This window comes from Vanessa atalanta, chromosome 22 (assembly GCF_905147765.1).
Source record: "Vanessa atalanta chromosome 22, ilVanAtal1.2, whole genome shotgun sequence".
Taxonomy (NCBI): domain Eukaryota; kingdom Metazoa; phylum Arthropoda; class Insecta; order Lepidoptera; family Nymphalidae; genus Vanessa; species Vanessa atalanta.
This window is the reverse complement of record NC_061892.1, coordinates 4011084-4037890: the sequence shown is the minus strand read 5'-3', so window position 1 is coordinate 4037890 and position 26807 is coordinate 4011084. Positions and strand designations below refer to the sequence as shown.

The 26807-nt window shown below is 32.0% G+C and overlaps 1 protein-coding gene across 1 annotated transcript in view; it reads left to right on the top strand.

Annotated features, from left to right (window-relative positions):
* Positions 1–26807, top strand: part of LOC125072689 (Down syndrome cell adhesion molecule-like protein Dscam2) — a 97252-nt gene that overhangs the window by 29355 nt on the left and 41090 nt on the right. The window contains exons 3-17 of the mRNA XM_047683354.1: positions 2013–2080; positions 3019–3104; positions 8071–8162; positions 9052–9203; positions 9992–10082; positions 11069–11486; positions 12833–12968; positions 14374–14493; positions 15380–15556; positions 16212–16356; positions 16829–16977; positions 18226–18391; positions 19537–19673; positions 24761–24913; positions 26556–26646. Coding sequence (XP_047539310.1) covers positions 2013–2080; positions 3019–3104; positions 8071–8162; positions 9052–9203; positions 9992–10082; positions 11069–11486; positions 12833–12968; positions 14374–14493; positions 15380–15556; positions 16212–16356; positions 16829–16977; positions 18226–18391; positions 19537–19673; positions 24761–24913; positions 26556–26646 — 2181 coding nt within the window. The remainder of the gene's footprint in view (positions 1–2012; positions 2081–3018; positions 3105–8070; positions 8163–9051; positions 9204–9991; positions 10083–11068; positions 11487–12832; positions 12969–14373; positions 14494–15379; positions 15557–16211; positions 16357–16828; positions 16978–18225; positions 18392–19536; positions 19674–24760; positions 24914–26555; positions 26647–26807) is intronic.

Here is a 26807-nt window from a genome sequence, read left to right as displayed (position 1 = left end):
TTAAACACGCACGGAGTTGCAGGCACATCTAGTAAATAAATATATCATCAAAAACGTTCGAAAATCTCGCAAATTTCCGCCAGCCACGATGATAATGTCAATATTTGAAATGGGTACGGTTTTAAGCTTGCCCGTGCACTTCGTACCGTACGTCCACCTTCAAAACTGACAGTAGTCAGCGAGAGCTCTTGATTTTGACCGGACAGCAAGGCTGCTTCACTAAACACACGTTGGATATCGAAATATGTAACTTCGATTTGACAAGAGCAATAGTACTAGTATTTGTTGCGGAGTCATTCTTTTTGCTTAATTTTCATCTCCTCATAAATTAATTACATCTAAATCTGAATCTCATTTCATTTTTATTTTTGTGCCTGCATATTATTATTACCGGCATCACAATTAAGTTTGAGTATTTATTATATAAAATTATTATTATTTATATCGCTATATGGCATTCATATAAATTTTTGTCTGCAAGGAAGTCGTAGATTCCAAACGAATTTTTAGAAAATCTTCTTTGAGGGGTGTTAATTGTCTTGGGATTCTGGATTCCTAGGCCGGTCAAAATGTCATTAGGCGAGTATTTTTACTATCGTATGAACTGTACTATGGGTCGCCATTTTTCGGTGTTAATCCAGGATCTCCTTAGTAGTCGCCATTTGTGCTCTCTTCACCGGTGTTCCCAATACGTCATATAGGTTTATTACGAGTATCAAGTTTATCCGTTTGGTTTAAATAGACTAGACATTCAATTTCATCACTTGTATATCACAGGAACAGATTAATTCCAGGAACAATGGCAGATGACATTTACAAAAAAACTGACAGTTACAAAAAAAAAAAACAAATTTAAGCGTTGATTTAATACTCCAGTTTTCTCAACTATTTCTATGACGATTTCAACTGATTTTATATTTATGGAATTAAATATGACATTTCGAATTCTAGTAAAATTAAATGATATCGATTTTATATTTGATTCAATGGAAATTGGACTATGTTTCCATTTCAAAGCGATATTCAATTTCATCATTCACCGCGTACTCTTTGACAGCAAATTCATTTCCTGGAAGTCTTCGAACCTTCGGCTAATTAAGAGCTTACATTATTTATAATACATAAATTGTATGAACTCTTCGGAGCTATTTTTGTTATAGGTTAATGAAAAAAAAAAAAACTTTTTACGGTAAATTTGGACGTGGTATTTAAATTTAAAATTATCAATGTATTATATGTTATATCGACTTCACCTTGAATTAAAATGAAATGAAAACATATTATACAATATAGTAAATGTGCCGATGCTGGGCCCTGAACCTTTTGTGACGAAGATCTGAAACTTATAAGCTGACACATGTGATATGTTGTCATCAGTGGCGTAGCTATCGTAGGGCCAGGTGGTGCAGTGCACCAGGGCCGCTGAGGTCTGGGAGCCCTCTAACCTAAGCTATGAAAAGAGCTTTGAATAGAGATGAAGTATGGATTTAACTTAATAATGATATGTTCAACTCACTGTATCCTGTATCCCATTCTTATTACTATCTATAATTTTGAATGCCAATATACGTTAAAGAGGGGGTGAGGGCCCGATTCTTTTTCTATGCAAAGGGCCCTTACCCACCTAGCTACGCCACTGGTTGTCATAAGCCACATGCAGGTATCCTCAAGATATTTTTCTTCACCGCCGAGATTGATTGATTGAGAACAGATGAATTATAAACACAAATTTAGCAAATGAAAATTCAACGGTACTTGAGTTTGAACCCGCAATCATCGGTTAAGTTTCACGCGTTCTATCCACTGACCCATCTCGGGTCATTCCTTCACTAAGAAAATATAAATGTAATGCATTGCTTTGATAGATATGAAATTGATGTATCGTTGAAAGACACTTAGGTACGATTCTTCCTTAACTAGTCTGTGTTTTATTGTTTATATCTTACGCGTTCCATCCCTTCTATTTCCTTAGTAAAAATACATTTACTGATTTAATTATTATATTGTTACAGATCAATATCTAGTCAAGTGCAAAATGACAGTATCGATAAAATCACGAATTGGAAGAATCCATTTAAAGGTAAGTTATTTTTTGTGATTTTACGTATTTTAAATATGAATAAAGTTCAACGATAGATTGTTGTCAACAACATTGAGATTTTTGCAATTATATGAAAATATTAAGTTGGTTTTTAATTTTTGTTCAACTTTCTTTTCTGGCTACACTGAGCTAAAATAGTTTAATATTATTTAGTTTAGCTCAGTGTATTAGCAGCCCGTAAATGTCCCACAGCTGGGATAAAGGCCTCCTCTCCCTTTGAGGAGAAGGTTTGGAGCATATTCCACCACGCTGCTCCAATGCGGGTTGGCGGAATACACATGTGGCAGAATTTCGTTGAAATTAGACATTTGCAGGTTTCCTCACGATGTTTTCCTTCACCGCTGAGCACGAGATGAATTATAAACACAAATTAAGCACATAAAATTTCAGTGGTGCCTGCCTGGGTTTGAACCCGAAATCATCGGTTAAGATGCACGCGTTCTAGCCACTGGGCCAGAACGCGTGCAGCTCCTATGCTATATAGCTAGCTCAGTGTAATGTAATGTAATTGTCGATTCTAATTGTAATTAATACTGAGAGTGACATTACATAATAAAATATGAATCACTCAAACAAATGTAATTTAATTTCTTTTATTTATAATTTTCTATAAAACAGATAGGTAGACTAGCAATTGAGAAGAAGCGACAAAAAACTCTTTAAGTTACTACATTAAAATTTAATACACAAATTTAAATTAATTAATTAGATGTCGTAGAAATTAATAAATACTAAGTCCAAACAACATCAATCTTGTTAATAATTATGTAATGTATTTTGCGTAGTCACACTGGTTCACAGACCCTTCAAACCAGAACACAACGACATTTATTAAATCATTATTGGAGATTTAGCATTAATTTAATTTCAAATGAACATAGTATTAGCAAATAGTATTAATCAAACAATGTTTTCAGATTTTAAAGAGATAAAACGTTACAAGAGGGCAACGATGTTACTGTCACAACATTTCAGCGAAACAACAGTGACACCGGGTGTTGATGTAAGTATAATATTCACTAAATCTTATTAATAGAAATAAACTGTAAAATAAAGCACTTATTAACAGTCTATTTTTTTTTCAAAGGCTGCTTATTATTTGATATCCGATTAATGCAACACGCTTTTGTTTATTCACGATATTTGCGGATTTGTTATTGTCAATTTATATTACGTCATGTTGGATGTATGGCTTTGTGCCTTTATCTATTTATTTCACATCATATCTAAAATTTAAAAAAAAAATGCTTTGCATACTCTAATCTGTTTGGGTTAAGGTTAGAAGGCGTTAATTACACAAACGCATTCGTAGACAAAATTATATCTCAAAACAAAATTTGACGACCTCCGTGGTCGAGTAGTGTGTACACCGGCTTTCTTGGGTACGCCCCTCCGAGGTCCCGGGTTCGATTCCCGGCCGAGTTGATGTAGAAAAAGTTCATTAGTTTTCTATGTTGTCTTGGGTCTGGACGTTTGTGGTACCGTCGTTACTTCTGATTTTCCATAACACAAGTGCTTTAGCTACTTACATTGGGATCAAAGTAAAGTATGTGATGTTGAATTAAAAAAAAAAATGCTCCTGATTTTCATATAATTTTCATTGTCACCACGAAATAATGAAAAATATGTTATGACTTATCATATTTTTCATTATTATTTATATTTATGACTTATCGTATTTTAAAAATGTACCCAAAAATACAATTACTAGAATAAAGTCGCTCATTTTTAATCCGGAAAATTCGACTTAATGAAAATGTATGATCAGCGATGTCGTTATGGATGCTGTCAAAAAGAAAAAATGCGTATCGAACATACATAGTACAGGCGGGTTCCTTTTTTTGCTACCATATTAAAAATTCCTAAAATCTTCGTATAAATTTAAGTAAGGCTATAAAAATAAAAACCACAAATGATTAACATTTTTTAATTACATAATATGTTAAATTTTGTCTATTATATATATACATATATATATTGACAGCACCCATAACGACATCGCTGTATGTGATATTATATATACATACTAGCTCTGCCTGCGACTTCGTGCGCGTTTGAATATTAAAAAAGCGTGACTTTATTATTATTTTACATATAATTCTAAAATAAAAGTAGCCTAAGTTACTCCTTATTTAATTACATCAGCCATCTGTCAGTGAGAGTCCCGTCATAATCGGTCCAGCCGTTCCAGAGATTAGCCGGAACAAACAGACAGACAGACAGACAAAAATGTGCCGTGTATATGTACATATGCATTTAGTAAAACGCGCTTATTTTAATATTACAAACAGATACTCCAATTTTATTATATGCATATATATATTCATACTAGCTGTGCCCGCGGTTTTATCCGCAGTTATTTTAATTTGTAACTGTTAGAATCTTATTGTAACTGAAATAAAAAAAAAAATGTTATTACTGGATAATCAGTTCAACAGATTCCGATTTTATAAATTACAAACAAACAAATCTTTATTCATAAAATTAGTATGTACGACTCGGTTCGGGTTACAAACTTTACATATAAACCTACACCTATAAACCTACTAACTCGTTGTTTTAGAACTCTTTTGAATGCTGAATAATAAAATTAGAATATCTACTAACATAGTTGTTAAGCTCTATGGATATTTATATATTTGTAAATAAACATTTACAATAATAATAACATTGTAAAAAAATACAATAATATCAGGAGGATGTTCAAAGGATTTTTTTTATCAAAACTTATTACCCATGACACTTGAAAAGCATATTATATATACTCTGTACAAGTTAGGTTGATCTTTTCGACAGATGTAATTTTTTCTGATCGACATAACTTTGCAATGACGAACATATTATTTACTTAATTTAATGATTTTAAAAATTGTAAAAATATTAAAAAAAATACATATAACAAAAATGTCCCTAAAGATTCAAGCGTTATCAGAAAATTTTAAGACTTTTTATTGCTTTAATATAAAACACTGAAAATAATAGACGCTTGTACAATGTTACATCGGTCGGACGGTAGGGACACGAATGACAGGCATTAACTGATACAAATATCAATTACAAAAAATAAATAATTATTAAAGATCATCGTGAAGTTATTGTTAAGGACGGGAGTCCTTTTGGTTGGGGTCTCTTTGGCTAGTGGTTGGGCTCTCTTTAGTTAGTATAACTCTCTTTAGAAAAATAAGGTAAAAAGAAATTGAATTCCAATTTGAATTACGCAATAATGCAATAAAGAATTTCACATATAATACACTTACTCCATCTCGTCACAGTTACAAGTATTTTAAATATAAATTTTTTGGACTACTAGATATTCTCTGTTTCCCATAACTAGCCTGTCTGTCAAAAATATCAAGCTAACTTGTACAGGGTATAGCCCATTTGAAAATTAACCGGCCAATGAGAAGAGGTTAACTCTGCCGTAACGTGCTACCAACCGTGACGTTTAAATGGTTATGCCTATCGTTACTAGCTTAATCACTTATCAAACTAGGACTGAAGAATGAATTATATGAGAGAATTGTTCAAAGAAATCTAAAAACCCAAGATATATTCAGTTTAGTGATTTATTTTTATCTGTTATTAGCAACGTCGAACTCTCTCATTGGCTATTTTTTTTAAAAATTGTGATGTTACTCACAAAAAGAAATGAAACGCAAAAAAAAAATTGAACGGTGGTAACACACCCACGTAAATCTTATTATTTTCTGCTTCTTTAGAGGTCGTTACTCGACAAGGTGTTGCCGATGAAAACCCACGTGAATCTCACATTTGGTCTGTTCAACACAATCTTGTCCTGTACTGAGTTTTTAGGCGAGACAGGGATAGATTGAAACATTTACATAAAAAAATAGAGACACGAGCAAAGTATAATAACTAGGAAAAAATATAACTTCTAAATTCTTATTTAACTCTTTTTTAAGTGAAGAAAGCATTTTTTATTTGATGTAATTTGTGTTTATTTAATAATAGTAGCAATGCCCCAAATCAATGAACGATTAATAGTATTCCTATTTATACCAACGACAATAGTCCAAGAGCTGAGGATCGATCCTGCGACTTTTTACGTCGTCAAGCGGCCCGTAAGCCATTGACACACATATATTATTACACACATATTAAGTTTATCGTTCACGATTACTGAGAAAATAGTTTTTAATTTAACTCAAATAAGCCTACCTTAGTTATTATATCCATATCTTAGGAATTATGAATAAAAGATTTTGTGTCTTTATAGTTCTCTATTTACATAAAAAAACTATCGAATCACATGATTTCTCTCGTGCACACGAGAAATTTATTAATAAAGAAAATTATATAATTTAAATATAATTTATAATATAGTCAATAGCACTCAGGAATAATTTAGCTTTCTACTGGTGTTTTTTTTTTAGCATCGTGTCGTTTCTTCCTGAGTTCAATCCCTCATACAAACAAATCTTAACTCTTTCTTGCTTAGTAGAGATTACAAAGTTCAAAATATTCCCATTCTTTTAATAGTGTACGATAGTGTGACTTATTATCTGTATAATTAACTGTAAGTAACTAGACGTATTCCTCGACTCCTCGTCCTCGTGATGTTATTTTACTACCGCTCCACAATAGTGGTCGTAATCATAAGAATGTGTTTGAAAGGCGAACCAGTGTCATACTCACAAGAGAAATAGTATCTCAGTAGGACGCGATAATATTTTTAACAATGCAGATAGGTACCGAAACCTTCTTGAGCTTAAAATATTAAAGTCTCGCATATACAGAGTGATGAAAATTCGTTATACCAACTATACAAACGGAATAGGTTGTTGGCAGTAATCCGCGTAAGTTTTGGTCCTTTGTTAAGACTACACGTGGAACATCTTCGAATATTCCAAGTAAAATGAAAATGTCTGGCTGTACGATTATAGCTGAAGCTGGAGGGGTATTTGTAATCTTTTCGAACAAAAAAATTCTTCGGTCTATTCTAAAAATATAATTCCATCATTTAAACAACAAGACTTTTACCAAGAGTTTTCTTTAAGCTTTTGGAACCCCCAAAATTTATTGTTTTTTTTCTATTTTTGTGTGAAAATATTTTTACAAGATAATATTTACGGTTCACATAATACATCTACTTACCAAGTTTCATCAGTATAGTTCTTATAGTTTCGGAAAAAAGTGACTGTGACATACGGACGGACAGACAGACAGATATCCATGATGAATCTATAGGGGTTCCGTTTTTTGCCATTTGGCTACGGAATCCTAAAAAAGATCTTAGATTCGAATATTATATGTATCTCAGTTAATCGATTAGTGTCGTCGATTATAATCTAAGTAAAGTATAGCATGGACAATGAAAAAACGTCTTAACAACCTTAGCAGCTTTCAATACGTATTAAGTATTTACTTCATTAAAATGATATATTAAATAATTAAGTTACTTTTTTTTATCATACGTGTTACGTAATAAATTTTAGTTACCGAACACTCTTTATACAAAAATTATGAACGACGTATATATTTATAATGTATATAATTTGTCAGAGTTGAGTTAAACTATAAACACACCATTATTACCAAACGCGCGGTAGTATATCAAGCCAAGTTCAAGCAAAGAAAAAAGAAATAATGATGGTGCAACCATTTGGTATATTTAAGAATTTTTATTATACACAATGATCCGCTCAACATTTTGCGACGTTCACAATCTGTACATAAATTATTATAAGCTAACGATTCTTACAATTTTACTGTTATGTATATATAATCTTGAATTGATTTATAATGTAGTAAAATATATGGAATTCAAAACGTAATAGCTTGACTTAATTTTGACTTATTAAATTCACGCAATATTGTGTTTTATTGCGTGTGTAATATGACGTACTTTCATGAATTTCAAATGTAATTATTCCCATGAGAAATTTCCGTGTGTGATTGATGAAATTGAACTTTATTCATCTGTATTAAGGTATATATTACTTTGTTAGATAAGTCTCCAGTGCGTCGTCAATGGTCCTCATCCAGCAAGATTTGTTTGGGAAAGGGACGGCGTTGTCATCTCTGCCAATACTGATTCAAGGTATGTTCATTACAATAAAAACCGATATAGGATCGGAATCTATATATTTAATTGAAAATTTGAAAATAGAATACATAAAATCCTCATATTGAATTCCATTTAATTTATTAATTGCAAATTATTATTAATATCGTTAATATAACAATAAAAATACTGAATCATTTTCGGTATACTTAAAACACACACACATACAAAGTTAAGTGGTTTCATTTTAAAGCACAATAAATGATTTTCATATCAAATTAGCTAAAGTGTTTATTTATATTAATATACAGGGTTATTGGTAATTCGACGTATTCCCGTTAGGAGGTAATAGGGGTGATTATTTGTGATAAATTTAAGCCCCATATGCATAATGCAAAAGTGAACCATTTTTGAGTTATTACGTTTTTTTAGACTTTTTCAAAATAAGTCAAAAATGTAACTTAAATGTAGCTCAAAAATGGTTCACTTTTGCATCATGAACATGGGGGTTGAAATTACTGAAAGTAGTTACCCCTATCACCTCCTCACAGGAATACGTCAAATTATCAGTAACCTTGTATATTTAAAATAGGAACCACATTACTTTTAACACTTTATATAACAACATTGTATTATGTATAAATTAATTAATTTACTACTAGTATTTATGTTAGAATAACAGATACCTAAATGATTATATAGTTCAATGGTTACTACTGACGTATCCACTAAGAGTAATGCGTTCGAGTCCCGGTCACGATAACAACGAAGAATACACGAACGCTGGAATACCATGTATATGCTGCTCAGTCGAGATTTACTAGTATGCGGTATATTAAATTGGACGATGTATTTCAAGCTATATCCTACTCATTCAAAATTAAACTTTATGTCGAATGATTTAGAGTTTGAATTTACATTGTAGGTATTCAATTGGTCAAACCATGACCACAGACGGAGGTGTCACAACTCAACTAAACATCTCACATGTTAGAGTAGACGATGGTGGTCGGCTCGCTTGTGTTGCTCAGCTTGGAGACGCTGTTATATCACATGAAGATAGAATTAATGTTTATGGTAATGTATCTCGGACACAATAATTTATACTGTAAAGTAAAGCTAAGTAAAAACATCCAGTAAAACCTCTTTTCTTGAAGAGAAGGTTTTCCTTAGACGTTCTTTCAATACGACTTCTTGGATATGTGACAGAAGTTCTTTGACATTTCCAAGCACGAGATGAATATAAAGTAATTGCCCGGATATGAACCCACTCTTTGTCTTAAGATCGTGTACAAGCTACTGGAACATCTCGGCTTACATTTTCAACGTTTTTTTTTTAAATTAAAGTAATATAAAATTACCTGTACCAAATAAATGAACGGCATATTAACCGGTAATTTGTTTGATTGTATTTCGTGTAGTACACTTAAATTTGATACAATTCTGTGTTTAATTACAATTGAGCCGACTTTTGAATAAGTGCTACAAGTCAAGTTAGTAAAATTGTTAATTTATTATGAGCTTGAGGACATTACGATTACAATTTACGAGAGTAAAATTGTCATTCTGCGCCTTTACGAAACGACAAATTAAAATCGGTAACTTTTTTCTATTCGCTGGCTACAAAAGCTATTGTACAAATTGCTTTCGATAAGTAATTTCATAATTGTTGTTGACATTTCGAAGTATTTCAAACAAACAAATCGCCAATAAAATCAGTGAAAATGAGCCGTAAAAACTAAAGCGTACTATTGTTATATAAAGTTTGGCATAAAATGTATATATTTTTTGTAATTACAAACCTGTTAGTCAAGTTGAGTAAAGTTATAAATTTCATTACAAACAAACTTTTTGATTGAAAACAGGTCCACCCTATATTCGCACTTTGCCACCCTTCAAAGTTCAAAGCGGTCAAAGTGTCACACTCAGATGCCCGTACTATGGATACCCGATACGGTAAAGAAATATCTTTAATATCTTATAAAATTAATTAACTACTAATGTAGTGGACTAATTATGATTCGTTAATATTAAGAAAATTTAATACACCATCGTGACGTCAGCTTTCAAATTAGTAGTAATGGTTCATAAATTCAATAACTAAAACGCAATTACGAAATGCACTAAATATTATTATTATTAAGAAATATTCATTCGAATCAAACATGGTGCACTTTTAAATTTTTGTTTGTTTTTATTGAACTGGTTATATCCGCCATTTTGGATTAAATATGGGAAAATCTCAGACGACACGAATCGTTTTACTCATATGAAAATCAGATAAAATGACATTCAAGAACAGATAAACTTATTAATAGAGTAATTAAATCGTAAACCCTTATTATTTGTTCAGAAACCTGTAAAATCTGGAAGATAAATTATCAATTGGGCGAATTATTGTTTATGAAGCTGTAAAAGCTATTCGGTACGAACTCACTTCGTCTCTAACTCGTAATTGAAAACCTACTTATGATGACACGCTATTCTGTTCATTATATATTTTAAAGGTTATAATTCATGTAATCGATAATGCGACGTCGATTAATCGATGTATCGTATCACCCTGATTTTTCACGATCGTGGTCTTCAATGAGTTTCGTGTTTGCTATTAAAGAATTACTTACAGCATTACTGGTATTATATTTATATTTTGGTATATCAAACTTGGTATTATTATGAACGAATATTATATAACATTTGTCAATTAGATTTAGACTAACATTCTCTCTCTGTCACTATTATCAGATTTAATAAATGCAATTGTATTTTTATATCTTGTTTGTTAAAATGTAATACAAAAAAAATTACAATTACTTTTTTGGTAAATAAATGTATAAATGAATATTATGGAATGAATTCCAAAAGTAACAATATTATCTAGGAAGTAGTAATCTTATATGTATAAGATTTATTACATTTTAAAACACTTAAAATGTTTTTAGTGAGATAACATGGGAGTACAAAGGAAAAGAAATAATATCAGAAGTAACTCAATCACGTTACAAAAGATTCATTAACAACACAGCTCTTAGCATAGAAATATTCGGTCGTAAACCAAAATTAAGAAGCAAAAGAGATCTAGCGACTGTGACCAATGATGGTGTACTAAATGTAAATAAAGTTAGTAAAAGTGAAAATGGCGGATTATTCGCTTGCATAGTAAAGAGTCCATCGGGTGAAATGGCGAAGAGATCTTTTGAATTACAAGTCGTGGAGGCACCTCAGTTGGAAGAGATACTCTTAGCATCAGATCTTCAAGAGGGACAGATAGTGCAAATACATTGTAATTTAAAGAGTGGAGATTCACCTGTCTATTATTCTTGGTTGAAAGATGGAAAGAAAATATCTACTCATCTAAAGGTAAGTAATAATAATGATTATTTATTTACTCAACTCATGAGCCTCCATTACGACATAACACTAATAAAACTGACTTAGTAATATAAAAAAAAACTAAACATGATAAGAATTTGATTAAATACTACAGGATACTGCTTTAGCCGAAAGTTTACTTTTGAGTTTCGTTGGATCTGCTCCGTATCCTACTAATAAAGAATTCTAACAGTAATACCATTATGCTTTAAAAACTAAAGTGCCAGTTCCGAAATGTTTGACTTCTGAATAAACGCATCATCTCTTCTTAAGTATTGATTATATAAAACTTGAATCGTATTCATCACCCTAGTCCAGTGCGACTCAGTGGAAATAAAATGCCACTATTTTTGCCACAAATTTTGCATGAAAAATTTCCTTCAAAAACATCAACACAAATGTAAAATGAATCTCATTGGTGCTTGCTCGGATTCAGAAACCTTCGATTTTTGAATTAGGTCGTATTATAACTAATCCACTTATTTTGAATAAAATATCTTTATTTTCTTTGATAACTTTTTTTATGGCTCAGCCCCAAAAAATGATTATTACAGTATTATAATAGTAATTTTCTATATAAGACTGAACCCGAAACAAGTGGATAACAAAATACTGTTCATAAATTATGTAATGGTTTGTATTTTATAAGTGATTTCTTATTCTGTTGTGTTTATTTGCAAAACGGTTATCTTTTGTTTGTAATTGTTTTATTCTAGAACTAATCGCCTATAAGTTCGCGTTCATTAATGTAGAGACTTATAACAACAACAATTTTTGTACCATATTCAAGAAACGATTAGTTTTGCTTTAGTATATAGTTAGATTCAAAGGCAAAATAAAGTAAAATTTCTAACTTAAAAACGACCAGATACTGATGTATATTACGATTACATATAAAAAAAGAGCATAAATGCATGAGTTTTTGTCAAAATAAAAATCGGAAACAACTTCGCAGTTTCGATACTGAACTAATTTCCTATCCTCCCAATGTTGGAATCCAACTTTTTCTCCCAACCTAAGTTGGAAAGTAAATTTTACAAATGAACTTATAAAAATCCAACATAGCAAAATTAATTTTTGAATAAATCTGTTTCGAAGAACTTTTAATTCTATTTCAATAGCAGCAATAATAATAATAGCCAAATAACATGGAACAGAAAATAAAAAGAAAAAGCTGAATAGAATTTTTAATTTAAAAGTCACATTTTACTAAAACTGTAAGGTAACAAAAGTTTCAAACAAACTCCTCGCAAAGCGTTTAAGCGCATATTCCGTAACGTATGGTAACTATTTAGTTATTAAAGCACGGAATGTCTTTGTGGGGTATGTTACAGATCGTCGAGAGGAGCCTGGAAGTATTCAGTGTACTCATCATCAAGAATGTCTCTTTGGAACACTGCGGTACTTACACATGTGTTGCGGCAAACCACGTCGCTAAAGTCAACAGAACCGTCAACTTGTATATCAAAGGTATTTTTTTATTCCTAGACGACACCAGATATGCTTTGTTTTAAATTAATTATTATATTATTAACAAATATACCTACTGACGTGATAATGTCGAGTATATTCATGATATTTATTAAATAAATTATTAATTAGTAGTTTTTATCTGAAACTTCTGGAAACTTTTGAAATGTCTTTTTTTTAGATGAAAGTTTGGGTAGTTTTTCCGGGCTAGTTGCCTAAATCACGGCTCATATACGAGTGTAATTAACTGACTCGTTGTTCCGACTGCCTTGTTAATCTGACTGCTTCGTTGGTTTTATGGCTGGATATCCCGAGTTTCTGGTTTCATACCCCAAAATAGACCGAGAATTTTTCTATCGAATAATTCTCAGTAACAACTCGTAGTCTGGTTGGAACTGTGTACACTCCTAGGCACGGGCCTAGGAAAGCACAGGAGTGCACCGTTGGTCCTGCGCCCTAACTCTTTCCGTCGTATCGGATATTCCATTGCATCGGATTAAAAGAGTGAGGCAATAAAGAGCGCAGCTGTGTTTGTGAACACACTTGTGTATTATTATGTCCTGCGTAGTTGGCTGATCTTCCTTGATTTCCGTCGTGACCAAAATCGGTCAGGGCGACATCCTCATCACTACGAGTGTCCTTGCGAGAAAAATCGCCTCGATTCCACTATTTAAGATGAAAGACAGACAAACTAACAAACAAAGAATTTTCACAAGTTATTAGAGACTGTCGTATCCTGTCTTCTTGTAGATATTATTGTTTACCACATATTCATTAAATTTTATCAATACTTATATGTTTATTATTGACGGTACTCCTTTTTACTTTTTCGATCTTATATCCATTATCCAACATTTCTATGAATGCGATGGCTTTCATAACAATAATACGTTTACACATTGTTTGGTATCCAATAAAATATATTTATTGTTACGTTTAAGTTCGTAATATCTCTTATAACAAATTGTTCAATATTTTGGATGTAGTCATATTTTCTTAGTATGATAGACGAGTGGATGAAACATACCAGTATTCCACTCAATTGTCCTACACTATATCCAGGAATAGTAAGTGATCACCGTCGGTCATTGTACTAAGAAGTATAAATACTTCTAACAGTATAAAATTGCGACCAAACAGATGTTATATCCCTTATGCTTGCAATTACAACATTATCAATACAAGAGTTATATAACGTTATAAACATATAATAAGTTATAAACGTCCATACTCATGATTATGTTATCTGAAGGTCATCTTCAAGGAAGACTAAACTTAGCGAAATAATATTATATATAGTATACAAGACAAATACAACAGATAATATCTGGACCGAGAAACTCAATGTCCAACAACAGTTAAGATTCCCATGATACGAATATTAAATCAATTATTTGTTCGAAAGTTGCGCCGAAGTGGAACGAAGAACCTCAGAATTCGTCTCTACTTCTGGGAAGGAACGGTCACGTATCCTGCAGTGCTAATGGATACCCACAGCCACAAACACATTGGTTAAAGAAAGACGGTAAGATATTATATAAAAATTTACATTTAGCTAATTAAGCTAGAATAATACATACAGATACCAATGGTAACTTTACATTTCATTGAATCCTGTAAAATTACCAATTCAAAAAAGGTCGATAAAGAATATTTCAATAAATTATACTTCGATTTGGATTTTCAATTTATATTGGTCTTATTTTTCCCGAAATTGAAGTTTCCGGAAACAATAATACTATAAAATTTTAGCCAAAATTGTCGGTATAAAATATTTGTCCTAATTAATTCAACGCAATTAAAGTTAATAATCATTATTATAATAATCAATTAAAATGACTTCCAAATGAGCGACTTAATTTACAGTTTTATAAAAGTTTAATTCAAATTAACATATTGGTTTTGTATAAATAATCACACCCAATTATATCTACACTACTAGGTCGCAGATTTTATTTTGACCAATATTCGAATATTATAATTTATAACGTTAAATAGGTAGCATCCTGGCAAATGGGCCACCTGATGGTAAGTGGTCACTATCGCACGTAGACAAAGGCACACTGGTTAATAAACCGTCCATTACATTGCCAATGCGCCATCAATCTTAAGAACTGTTATGTTCTCAGAAAAGATGTTATGTACAATGTTCCACTGGTTACACTGGCTCACTCACCTTTTAAACCGAAACAAAATAATACAAAGTATTGTTATGTATCGTCAAAATATGTGATGTGTTAATGGTACCAATCCAGACGGCCTCTCATGAATCATCTTTGTGCTCAATTCCATAATCAAAGCAATCCATCTATTGCCTTATAAACTAGGAATCGCACCTCATACGGACGAGACGAAAACACATCACTGACTTCGATCGTTCATAAAATTGTTGAGGATTCTTAAAATTTTAGTGATATCGGAAACATGGCGGCCGGTTCTAGAAGTAGCTGGTGGTGGAGTATTGAGTCTATCTAATGGATCTCTAATATTCGATTCCGTCGCCCTATCAGACGCCGGTCTTTACACTTGTCATGTTGAAAACGGTGTCGGGGAAGCACTTAGCAAAACTATTTGGATATCTGTCAACAGTAAGTACAATTTTAAACAGAGTGTCAATTTTGTTAGTAAGTGGCAATTTTTGCTTTAGTTTTCGTCGATCAGCTATCAATTAGTTTTTTCTTAAAAAATATATACAGACTTAACAATGTCTTATCATTATGAAATCACTCAGTTATTACTATGGAATTGTGATGGGATTACCTTTGAGGTATAGTGAAACAAACGCAAATATCAGAATCGGTTCATAGACCAAAATCAAAAACAAATTAATTGAATTTGTTCTGTTTTCAAATCGGTTAATAACCTGGTATGTCAAAATTTTTGATTACTTTAAAATTAAAATATTTATATTCTGTAGAAGTTATCGATTGTTTGCTGAAACTTTTGAAAATCATGCTTTCTTTAATCTTAAATAATGGCGACAGGTCTGATGTCAGAGAAAATATTGTTTGTTTCTCAGTTGTTAAAATTATATACATGTTTAATGTCAATACGAATTTAAAATGAGTTCATTTAAATTCATTCATCATTCAATACATCAACATATAGTACAGACTTTTCTATTGAATTTAATTTTAATGCAGCACTTAAATGGTGTTTGCAAAAAAAATGTAACATTTCTATCTTTTTTTTTTTTTATTTTAATCGAAAAATAACTTCGATTAAAAAAAAGTTTTTTTTCAGAACCGGTAACATTTGACATAGTATCAAGGAATTTAACAGCGAAATTGGGTCAGCATGTAACAATAGAATGCCAAGCCAAGGGAGATGACCCTATAAGGATCATGTGGACGAGAAACGGGAAACCGATTAATCCTTTGACGCAAAGGTAAGGTATTATCACGTCGATTTGTCCTCCTTGATTTTTTTTATAAATTTATTCGAGGACTATTTCGTCTTAGTACTTACAAATAAAGTCCATATGACGATCAGCGTCATATGGACTTTTTTAATGAAGCATTTTGAGTATTAAAGCTATATTATAATACAATATCCCACTACTGACACAGGCGATCCAAGATAGCGCTCCAATGCGACTTAACGATATGAGCAAATTTTAATTCAAAAGTAATTGTGTTACACAAGTTTGGGTGACATCGCGAGAAATCCTAAGTTAGCATCTCGTGGTCAAATCACTGAGACATCTTAGCTCTGAGGATAACACATTTGGAACCGTAATCCATATAAATACAAACAAGAGTCTAGACGTTATCATGAAGTACATTTACATTAATAATAATTCGGAAAAGTATCGAACATACGATATTTTCAAAAAAATGAAATTTTAAATTTTTTTTTAGAGTTAAAATATCTGAAGCTAAAACAGACGACGGAATGGCTAGTATATTAGAACTGCTTCAAACAGAAACGAGTGATGGAGCGTTATACCAATGCAAGGCTGGCAATCCCTTTGGAGCTGATGTTTTCAGCGTACATTTAACTATATTACGTAAGTTACGCCATATTTATTTATTTTGTATTGAACTTAAAATATCAGAAATAGAAATAAATAAAAATCATCGTAGTCAATATTTGATCCCGTTTGATGTTGAAATAATATTAAATATAATTATTATAAATGATAAATATAATTTGTAGCCAAATTCGCATTATCAACAGCGATCAGATTGATGCTTGAAGTTCCACAATAAATACAGTACTTAAAAGTTTATATGTATATAATTGAACGTTATTTAATTTGTTGTAAAATTAATCCATGTTTTATATTTTAAATTATTTTGTAATTAAATACCGTTTTATTGTCTAATTTCATGATAAAATTTAACATGACACAATATTTTATTTTATTTTCAAATTCAATAGTATTATAAAGGCGAAAGTTTGTATGTATGGATGTTTGTTACTCTTTCCAGCAAAAACTACTGAAGGGATTTTAATGAAACTTTACAATAATACAGTTTATACATTAGAGAGACACATAATTACAATTTTAATATGTGACAACCAATCCCTAAAAAGCGAGCGAAGTCGCAGGTGAAAATGCTGGTTTTTAGTGGTTATTCCGTTGTCAGTCAACGGGTCAGTACCCACATGCGTTTTTCGAGCGAAAAGAAAAATGTTTTTTAATTTATAGCATTTTTAAGTACCATTTAATCATTCTTTTAAAAGTTTAGTGCTTGAACAATAAAATGTATAAAAAGTTAGTACTATTTAAAAAAAACTTGCTGTACTTTTTGTAAAATATATTTTTATTTACTTAAATGAAAAAATCCAAAAACATAACGCAAACTCTTTTCATAGTTGAAGTAAATAATTTTTAGTTTAATTTTATTTAGTTTTTATTTTTTATGTTTGACATAATCATTAACATCGTACTCGCAAATATAATACAGCAAAATTATTATTATTGGTACAACCCTTATCAAAGTTATTCTCTCTTAACATATCTTAATTTAATAAAATATTGCGTTTACACAAAACAATAAAAATATATAATGAGTATGTATGTACTAAGCTTTATCACAGTTTCATAATTCATGACAATTTAAAAGCTTTCAATATATGCACAAATTATTTCTGTCGTTGTGAATTTCGTTTAGATCCGTTCAGTCATTCTGGCGTGGCTGTGTATCAAACATCGATCCATCCAAATTAGTAGGATTACTGTGTGCCTGCAATGACTGTTTTCTTTGAAATCTTTTTGTTAGTCTTACCGACTAATATGTTTTTACGATAGAGCCTCCAGTCCCGCCGTCAGATCTGTCGGTGGACTCGATCCGCAGTCGTTCGGTGAAGCTCTCGTGGCGCGACTCGTCCCGGTCGCTCGCGCAGTTCTACAGCGTTCAGGTCGCCAACTCTCTCAGAGTGTCATGGACGACCGCGAGGACTATTAATGTTACAAGGTTGGTATTACAATTACTCTCATTATATCCCATATATACCATACAATTGCAAATTTAATAAAACTAAGTGTATTTAATCAATCAAAAAATCTAAATCAAAATATACTTTATTCAAGTAGGCTTTTACAAGCACTTTTGATTCGTCATTTAAAATACTATTTTAAGTAAAGCTACCACCGTTTCGGAATGTAGATTCTACCGAGAAAAACCGGCAAGAAACTCAGTTACTTATTTTCAACATTTAAAAATACAGTCATGTTAGTTAAATAATTATAAATGTATGTTATGTCTCCTGCCTGGAAGTCAACAAGCATTAACTCGACGATTTTTTATCATCTATATAATCTTGTATCGAATAATATGCCTTCTTGACCAATGTATTTTTTACAAATAATTTTTTTTTATGAAACGGCAATGTTATTGATGTTCATGTAGAACTTATTTTTATTGTACATAAAACATGCATAGTATCATTAAAGTGTATCGATTTCGTAGATTTTATGTGTCTAAACGCGACTATATCAGGAGCTACCAGTTTTAATCAACAGATTTTGTACTAAGTAGTCCGCCTGTTAAAGAGTAGACTAAACAAATTATTAACGTCAAACGACCCTAAAAATGTTGGGTACATTTTTGTCGAACTGTAAACGCGACTGATATATCGGGACACCCACACACACACACTATTATAAACATAATATAATATATCCTAGCTATTCAGAATATAATATTTAATAAAGTAATCATTGCCCTTCCCTTCAGTTAGAGGTAAAATCTACATTATGTTCTTGTCTATGTTTGGTATATGTAAACAATTTAGATTTGGATAGCGGTGTTAAATATATATTTAGTATTGATTTAAATCTAGTTTTAATATTCGACTTGAGATTTAATGCTTTCGTGTTTTTTCGTTCAATAACGTGTTGTACAAAGTATCGACTGAATCTCATAAGTATTAAAGTATTTATTGTTAATAACATGCATCTAGCTAACTGGCAACATTCTACAAAACGAAAATTAAATTGACTATTTATTAAAATATGTTTACTTAAAGTATACTTGATATTTTAAATATAATTAGATTATAATTTATCTTTGGAAATTTTAAACTATCGACTGTATTTTTTTACAATATTGTACAAAAGGTTGGACGAAATACGTCACTCCATCGACATTGAAGATCTACAACCAGCTACGGGTTACATAGCAAAAGTCGCGGGCGGGAACCAAGCCGACCTCAGTTCATACTCAACACCCGTTAGATTTACTACCACCGAAGAAGGTAAGATATGCGAATATATATAATAATATGAGTTAATTAAAAAAATAGGATTATGTACTCCCGAGTGATTTCGCCACAACAGCTTTTCTCAAAAGATAAACAAACGTTTTAACAAAAAAAAAAACCGACACAGTTGATGCCTGACTTTCGGTTAACATATATTTAATAAACACATAGAGCTTTAGATAATTATTCACAAAAGTATAAGCTCTCGCGTTTTTTTGTTCCTTTCCTCTGCAAATATGTCACAGTGACTTCGTCAACAGCTTTTTTTGTACAATCAATGTACGAAACTTAGAAGGTCTAACACTGTACCTTTGGATAGACATACTGACAAAAATCAAATATAATTGCGTAGACTGTGGTATTTGTTAGGCAACAGAACAACTTTGTGAAGTTCAATGCTCACGAGCTCGTCCTGTTTCAAATTAAACCTCAGTGTCCTTGAAGGAATATCGTTGGAACTTAAAATATGTATACTATAATAAATGTCCCGATAGGATTCCTCACTTGTGAAATGTATGATTTCCAGATTTTTTGACAAAGCTGTTCCACTGCTTTTGGCAGAATTTCAGTCGACAGACCAGGTTTTTTTTATGAGTTAGGTGGCAAACGAACAGGAGGCTCACCTGATGGAAAGTGACTACCACTGCCGTTGGACATCTGCAACACCAGGGGGCTTGCAGATGCGTTGCCGGCCTTAAAACTTTTCCTTAAGTAAATTCCCTGTACGAGATCTTGAAGTATACTCGTGTAAAGAGTATGTCTATAACGCGCTAGACAATTTTACTTAACTAAATTTCATTATCTTGAAGATTCATGAAATTTAATTAAAAAGTGATGAAGTTTTTTCTGTTAATTGAATATCATTCAAAACGTTTTATTAAAATGCTCTGATCAATTTGCTCTATAATAACTTGGATATTGTTTTACGAGGAATTTCGAATAACATTCGTAATTGAGTTTTTGTTACTGTAGTAAATTAAATAAAGGAAAATACAGATGTATTAAAATTTTATAAGACACCATATTTTTGTTAAGCGTCTTGTATTCGTTTAAAAATTGTAACTCAGACGCCCTTGAACATAAAGATGAATATTTGTGGTCGATTTTGCTAATGCTCGTGGTATTTTTTGTAGTGAATACGTAAAATTAATTTAATATGTCTGCCTTGTTCTCGTGTTGTCAAAGCACTTATAAACGATAATCGGCACGCTTCGCTCTCAAATCACGCCACACACTTGCTTTCTGTCTGACGTCGTATATACGATTATAAGTACGACTATAAGTTTAGTTAGATGGTACAACTATCCTACGATAGCTTTACGTTCTTGTCTAGTGTTTCTCATGGCACGTCGCTCGCCACAAAAACGTGCCATCGCCGTATTTTATATACTACGTACATATCTAACTGATATTAGTAATGAGTATGTGAGTTTATTTGTTACGTTTTTACGTCTTAACTTCTCGACCAATCATCATGAAATTTCGTCATCAGGGAGTCCAGAAAAGAACAAAGCTAACATGTCTGGACTTTACAAACTCGAAACTTGCTACAGAATGAAAACGATTCCCCACAGTTCTCTGTGTGTTGGTGCGACGTAACTGACAAACTAGGTGTCATTAAAACAAGTAATTTATCTTAACTGCCACAAGCGAAGAGATTAAACACTAACGACGTTGGATTTAAAATTTGTTTACTACGATTTGAAATTTACAAATAGACGTGGTTGTCCATGTTTCTAATCTCGGATATTAAATAATCCAGACTCTACAAACTAAGGTGCATAAGATTTTTTCTACATTTCAATGTTGTAACATAATTTATCAATACTTATCTAAGGTCCTAAATTTTCATATGCAACATCTATTGGTGCGTACTGGGGGGGCAAGACCACTCCCTACTCCCTGATATAATAATGACTATGACGCGTATACTATAAATACAGTGTTGCTTCTTTGTGTGTGTGTACTACATACACGTCAACAATATGTTTACTCCATTCGCGAAACTGTGTGTTTCTATTTATTTTCAATAACAATCAATTTTGATATTTTGACATATTTTTTTATAGGTTCAATTAATTATCATGATCCGGATGTCAAACATTTCAATATTATTAATACTAACAGGGGTTGCTTGTTACGCTACTAAACTAGGGCTTAAAGCATAAAAAATGACTAGTGGGTCGCCCGCGATACTTCGCGTTTGTTCAAAAGATTTTTTAAGTATTTCAAAACCTATGACAGCTTTTTTTATTTCATTTCATTGTAAACTGATGAAATCTTTTTTAAATGAAAATTTGAATGTCGAATACATTAGTTCTCTAAAACCGGCCATTATAACTTCTTCTCTCTACATTTTTTTTTAAATCGTAACAATTTATTGAATTGCAATCAAGAATCTCTGTCTTTATTTTTCTGCACATCTACCGCTGGAGTTCTTCAAAATGAGACCATAACCATTTTTTAAGTGCAACTATCGTCCCAAAATCACTGGGACAAAAATCGCTCTTAATATATGAGATGGTTGTTGACTAATGAAAGCATACCTTGGGATTTAAATGTTCACCTCTTGACTTTGTCATATTGAATAAATGTAAACAATTACGAATTGACAAAAAAACGAACCCGCTGATTTTTTTTCGCCATTACTTCTTAGGTCAGGCTATTTTTTTTTTCTAAGCCGGTGTTGGTTTTCATTTGTCAATCAATACGTGTTTTTCTTCTATATTCTACCCACTATATGGTATTCTTACCAGATGACCCAATATCTTTTCTGCCTTATGATTGAAATTGACACTCTCAGTCGAAACTTACATTAAAAGCATTATCGGCAAATGCCTCCATGGACGCAAGAGACCAAACGTTTCTTGGAGAACTTCACTTATCAAATTCAATCCTCGCTCCAGTGCTTCATCTCCATGCTCCTGAGTATATTCCGTGTATTGCCATTTAGATGGTGCACTTGCAGTTTATTGGCGCACCAGGTTTGGCTGACTCCATTTTGATACAGAGCGGTGTCATCCGTACAGTATGTACAACTCTGTCTTCTACTTCTACAGTGCCTATGTGTTTATCTTCAAAAGTGACATACTATTATTTTGGTCATTTACTTACGAGTTTCAAAATAAATTAAAGAAAAACAACAGTAATTAAGCTTTTAAACATTACAAAACCTTCTCATTTATATGTAATTGCTCTGCAATTATCGACTCATTGCTCTCGTGTGAGCTATAATTTATAGAACAAGAGCGTGCATGAGGCATTTTTAATGCCATCTGTACCAGGTCAGAGTTTATTTTGCAAATGTTCAATAGGTTGGAGAATCCCCGAATCAGAGTGACGCTTTCGGTTGATTTTTTTTATGAGATAGTTGCCACCTGATGGTAAATGGGGTGACTATTAACATCAGGTACATTTGTCCGCCCGTAGACATTGGCGCTGTCAGAAATATTCACTATTCCATTCCAATGCGCCACCAACCTTGTAAACTAAGATTTAATGTCCCTTGTACCTGTAGTTACACTGGCTCACTCACCCTTCAAACCGGAACACAACAATACCTACTAAGTATCGTTGTTTAGCGGTAGAATATATGAAGTGAATACTATTTAACCAAAGGTATGACTTGCACAAAGCCTCTACCTCTAAATATATTAATTTTATAAACAAATAAAATAATAGCCTTTAAATAAACACAGATAATATTCTTTGGAATTTTGAAGTTTGTTAACATTCATTGTTGATATAATCGAATTATTTTTTTTTAATAATTTATAATTAATAAACAATCGACTATCGAAAATCTTTTAGAGGAAAAATATAAAACATTAATTACCTTCAATTAAATATCATAAATATTCTGATTCATCGCATAATTCATTTTTTATGATATAGGTAGGCCGACGAGCACATGGGCCACCTGATGATAAGTGGTCACCACCACCTAAAGACAACGGCGCTATAAGAAATATTAACCAACACACACCAATGCGCCACCAACCTTGGGAAATAAGGTGTTATGTCCCTTGTGCTTGTAGGTATACTGGCTCACTCACCTTTCAAACCGGAACACAATAATACTGAGTAAAGCTGTTTGACGGTAGAATATCTTCCCCAAAGCCCTACCACCAAGTAGATTTAAAATTAATTTAATCGGTCAAAGGAGAATTATATCATTATAGTGTATTTTCAACAGCATATATGCACTTATTTAAACTAACCTCTTAGCGTAAGCATCGTTAGTGGAATTCGAGACCGTATTACAAAGACGCAGTTAATAAGATAATGAATTATAATTAAATAGTAATGCAGCCGTGTATTTACATACAATTATTAAATATTTTAAACAATTAAAAAATAATTAACAACATGACAATTAATTTAAAACCTTACTGGAAGGTATTATAATAAAAAAACAGTCAATTGTTTTAAACAAAGCCGTTCCAATTTACGCACTAAATAATAATAAATGTGAATATTTAAAAATGAATAAAAATATAAATAAAACAAAGTTCTCTAGTTAATTTTCTATATACCCTGTATTGGATCGTTTTGAAATACAACATGTGTGGAATGGAATCAACGAAACGTCACCGTTTCCATCAACTTCCATAACTTCCGCAGGAAGCCTACTGATTGGTATTTTATATTTGAAAATATACAGTAAATACTTTAAGCAAGACTTTCTCAACTTAAACAGCAACTGTACTGGTACACTTCGCCTTCAATTTATATATAAGTTAACAAAGAATGTAACTATAAATACTTTTATATATAAATGTCTTTCTTTCTTATTGTTTATTTTCATATAATAGTTACGGTCACCATCCGTGGTCACCACAACAATACGCAACCAACCATGGGAACTAAGATGTTATGTCCCTTATGCCTGTAGTTACACAAATGCTCTCACCTTTCAACCAAATCACAACAATACTAAGTACTGGTGTTTGGCGGTAGAATATTCGATGAATAGTTGGTACCTATCGAAATTGGCATACACAAAGCAATACCAGCAAGAAACTTAAATAATCTTTTCAATTATTTGATAAGCATATAATGTTTGCAAATTGTTCCTATAGCTCCATCCTCACCGCCTCTCGGAGTTCAACTGGAGCAAACCGACACCCCTGGAGAGTTGAGAGCAAGATGGCTGCCGCCGCCCGCAGACGCACACAACGGCCTCATACTAGGATACCGACTGAGGGCTGTGCCACAAATAAGCGGAATTACTGGTAAGCTTATTTTAATAATTATTTCTTTGATTATGGCACTAGTTCTTCAATTAATAACCCATTACTCATTGGACCGAATCTACCGTCTAATGCTGTTCAATACTCAATTTTCTACCGTATAATGCTGTTCAATCAGCTCATTCGTTCGTTTCCGAATATAGATTTAACCAATGGAATTTTACATAACAGCATCGTACTTTAAATTTCGAACAAAGGAACAATGCAATCTTTGTAGTTCACAGCTGTACGAAATTGAAACCGGTCGGTAGTTTGAAAAACAGTAGGTGCTTATTACGTCCACCGATGCAAGTAATCAACACATGCTTGGTTCATATTGTAAGTTATTTCGTAAAATAATGAAATGTAACTGGACTGGCACTCTTAATCTAAGAAAGAAAACAGAAGCTGTGAATCTTGACCAATGGTTATGGGTTGAAGGCAGAAAACGTAACAGAATTTTCTTATGCTTAATTTGTCTTATAATTCAACCGCGTCGTGAGGAAAGTTATGAATGTGTTAATATGTCAAATATGTATCTACTAACCGTATTAGAGCAGCGTGATGAAATGTCCAAATCTTCTCTTCAAATAGGAAGGAAATTTTCGCCTACCATTGCAACATTTAAAAGCTGTTACTTTTACTTTAAATACGATTATAACACGTGCAATCTAAATTTGCCGTCGTGAAGTTAGACTCATTAAAACACTTACGCATGTCAAGAAGTAAAATATAATTTACGCAAATACAACACAATATTCAAAACTCAATTCTACTGATAACGTTTTAAATCTATAACTAATTTCAGCCCAATTATTTTATTCGTAGACAGAGTCTGTTTTAAATACAGTTTTCCTTAATTAATATCGCTAATCTTTATATAACCATTTTAGAACTGTCCTGTTTTCGTATTCGGTATTAGTTTTATGAGATTTTACTTCTTTCCTTTATACTAACTCAGTTCATATTATATTTAGCTAATTCAAGTTCAGTTACAAAGGGTTATAAGAATATACTTGTTCACGGCTTAAGAGCTTTTCAAAGACAAGTGGAATGTAGGGTTGGTTTTAGTTCTATGACATCCCGCCATTGTTAGCGGTATGATATTTAAGAATACAAGTACTTATAACATATTGTTTTATATAATAATGTCACTTCAGACGAAGCATTCTGCAAAATATTCTGCATTCTAAAATTTAGTGGAACACAATCGTTACTTTTAGGCAACGATAAATAACACGCACAGAATTTACATCCGTGGTGTCTTAATTGTGTCTGCGCGTGCTATAGACCATACTTTTAAACCACAGCTTATTCAGTGTTCAAAATAGTCCAATAAGAGTTTAACATACGACCATTAAGTTTTGCTTTTATAACTTAACGACTCTGATATTAAAATTATGCTTATACAATTTCAGTACTTATATATGTATAATTCCATAAGCCACTGGTTTATTTACACACATAAGCAAACATAAAGAATACACACACCCACACACATATACATGAGCGCGCGCGCTCGCGACGTAAAGAGGTTGACTAGCCGAAATAACTAGGTACCTACTCGACGTCTAGTTTAGTCAACTGCACGAGGTCTTTATTATTTTGTCTATATATATTACTCACAAGATGTTTTTGTTCGCAGAAAATCAAGAAAATAATGATAAAATAATCAAAACATTATCACTTTATTCCAAACAAGAATCGATCATCACCGGTTTATTAAAAGGCGTCAGGTGAGTTACTATAATATTAATGTAAATATTATTAAGTAATAGTATTTCTCCGAAGAGTTTGAACAAGAATAAACCGTATGTTTGTACATGTGAAAACTACTGATTGAATTTTACAAAAATTTACCATGATGACAGCTTATATTTTAACGTATCCCTGCATT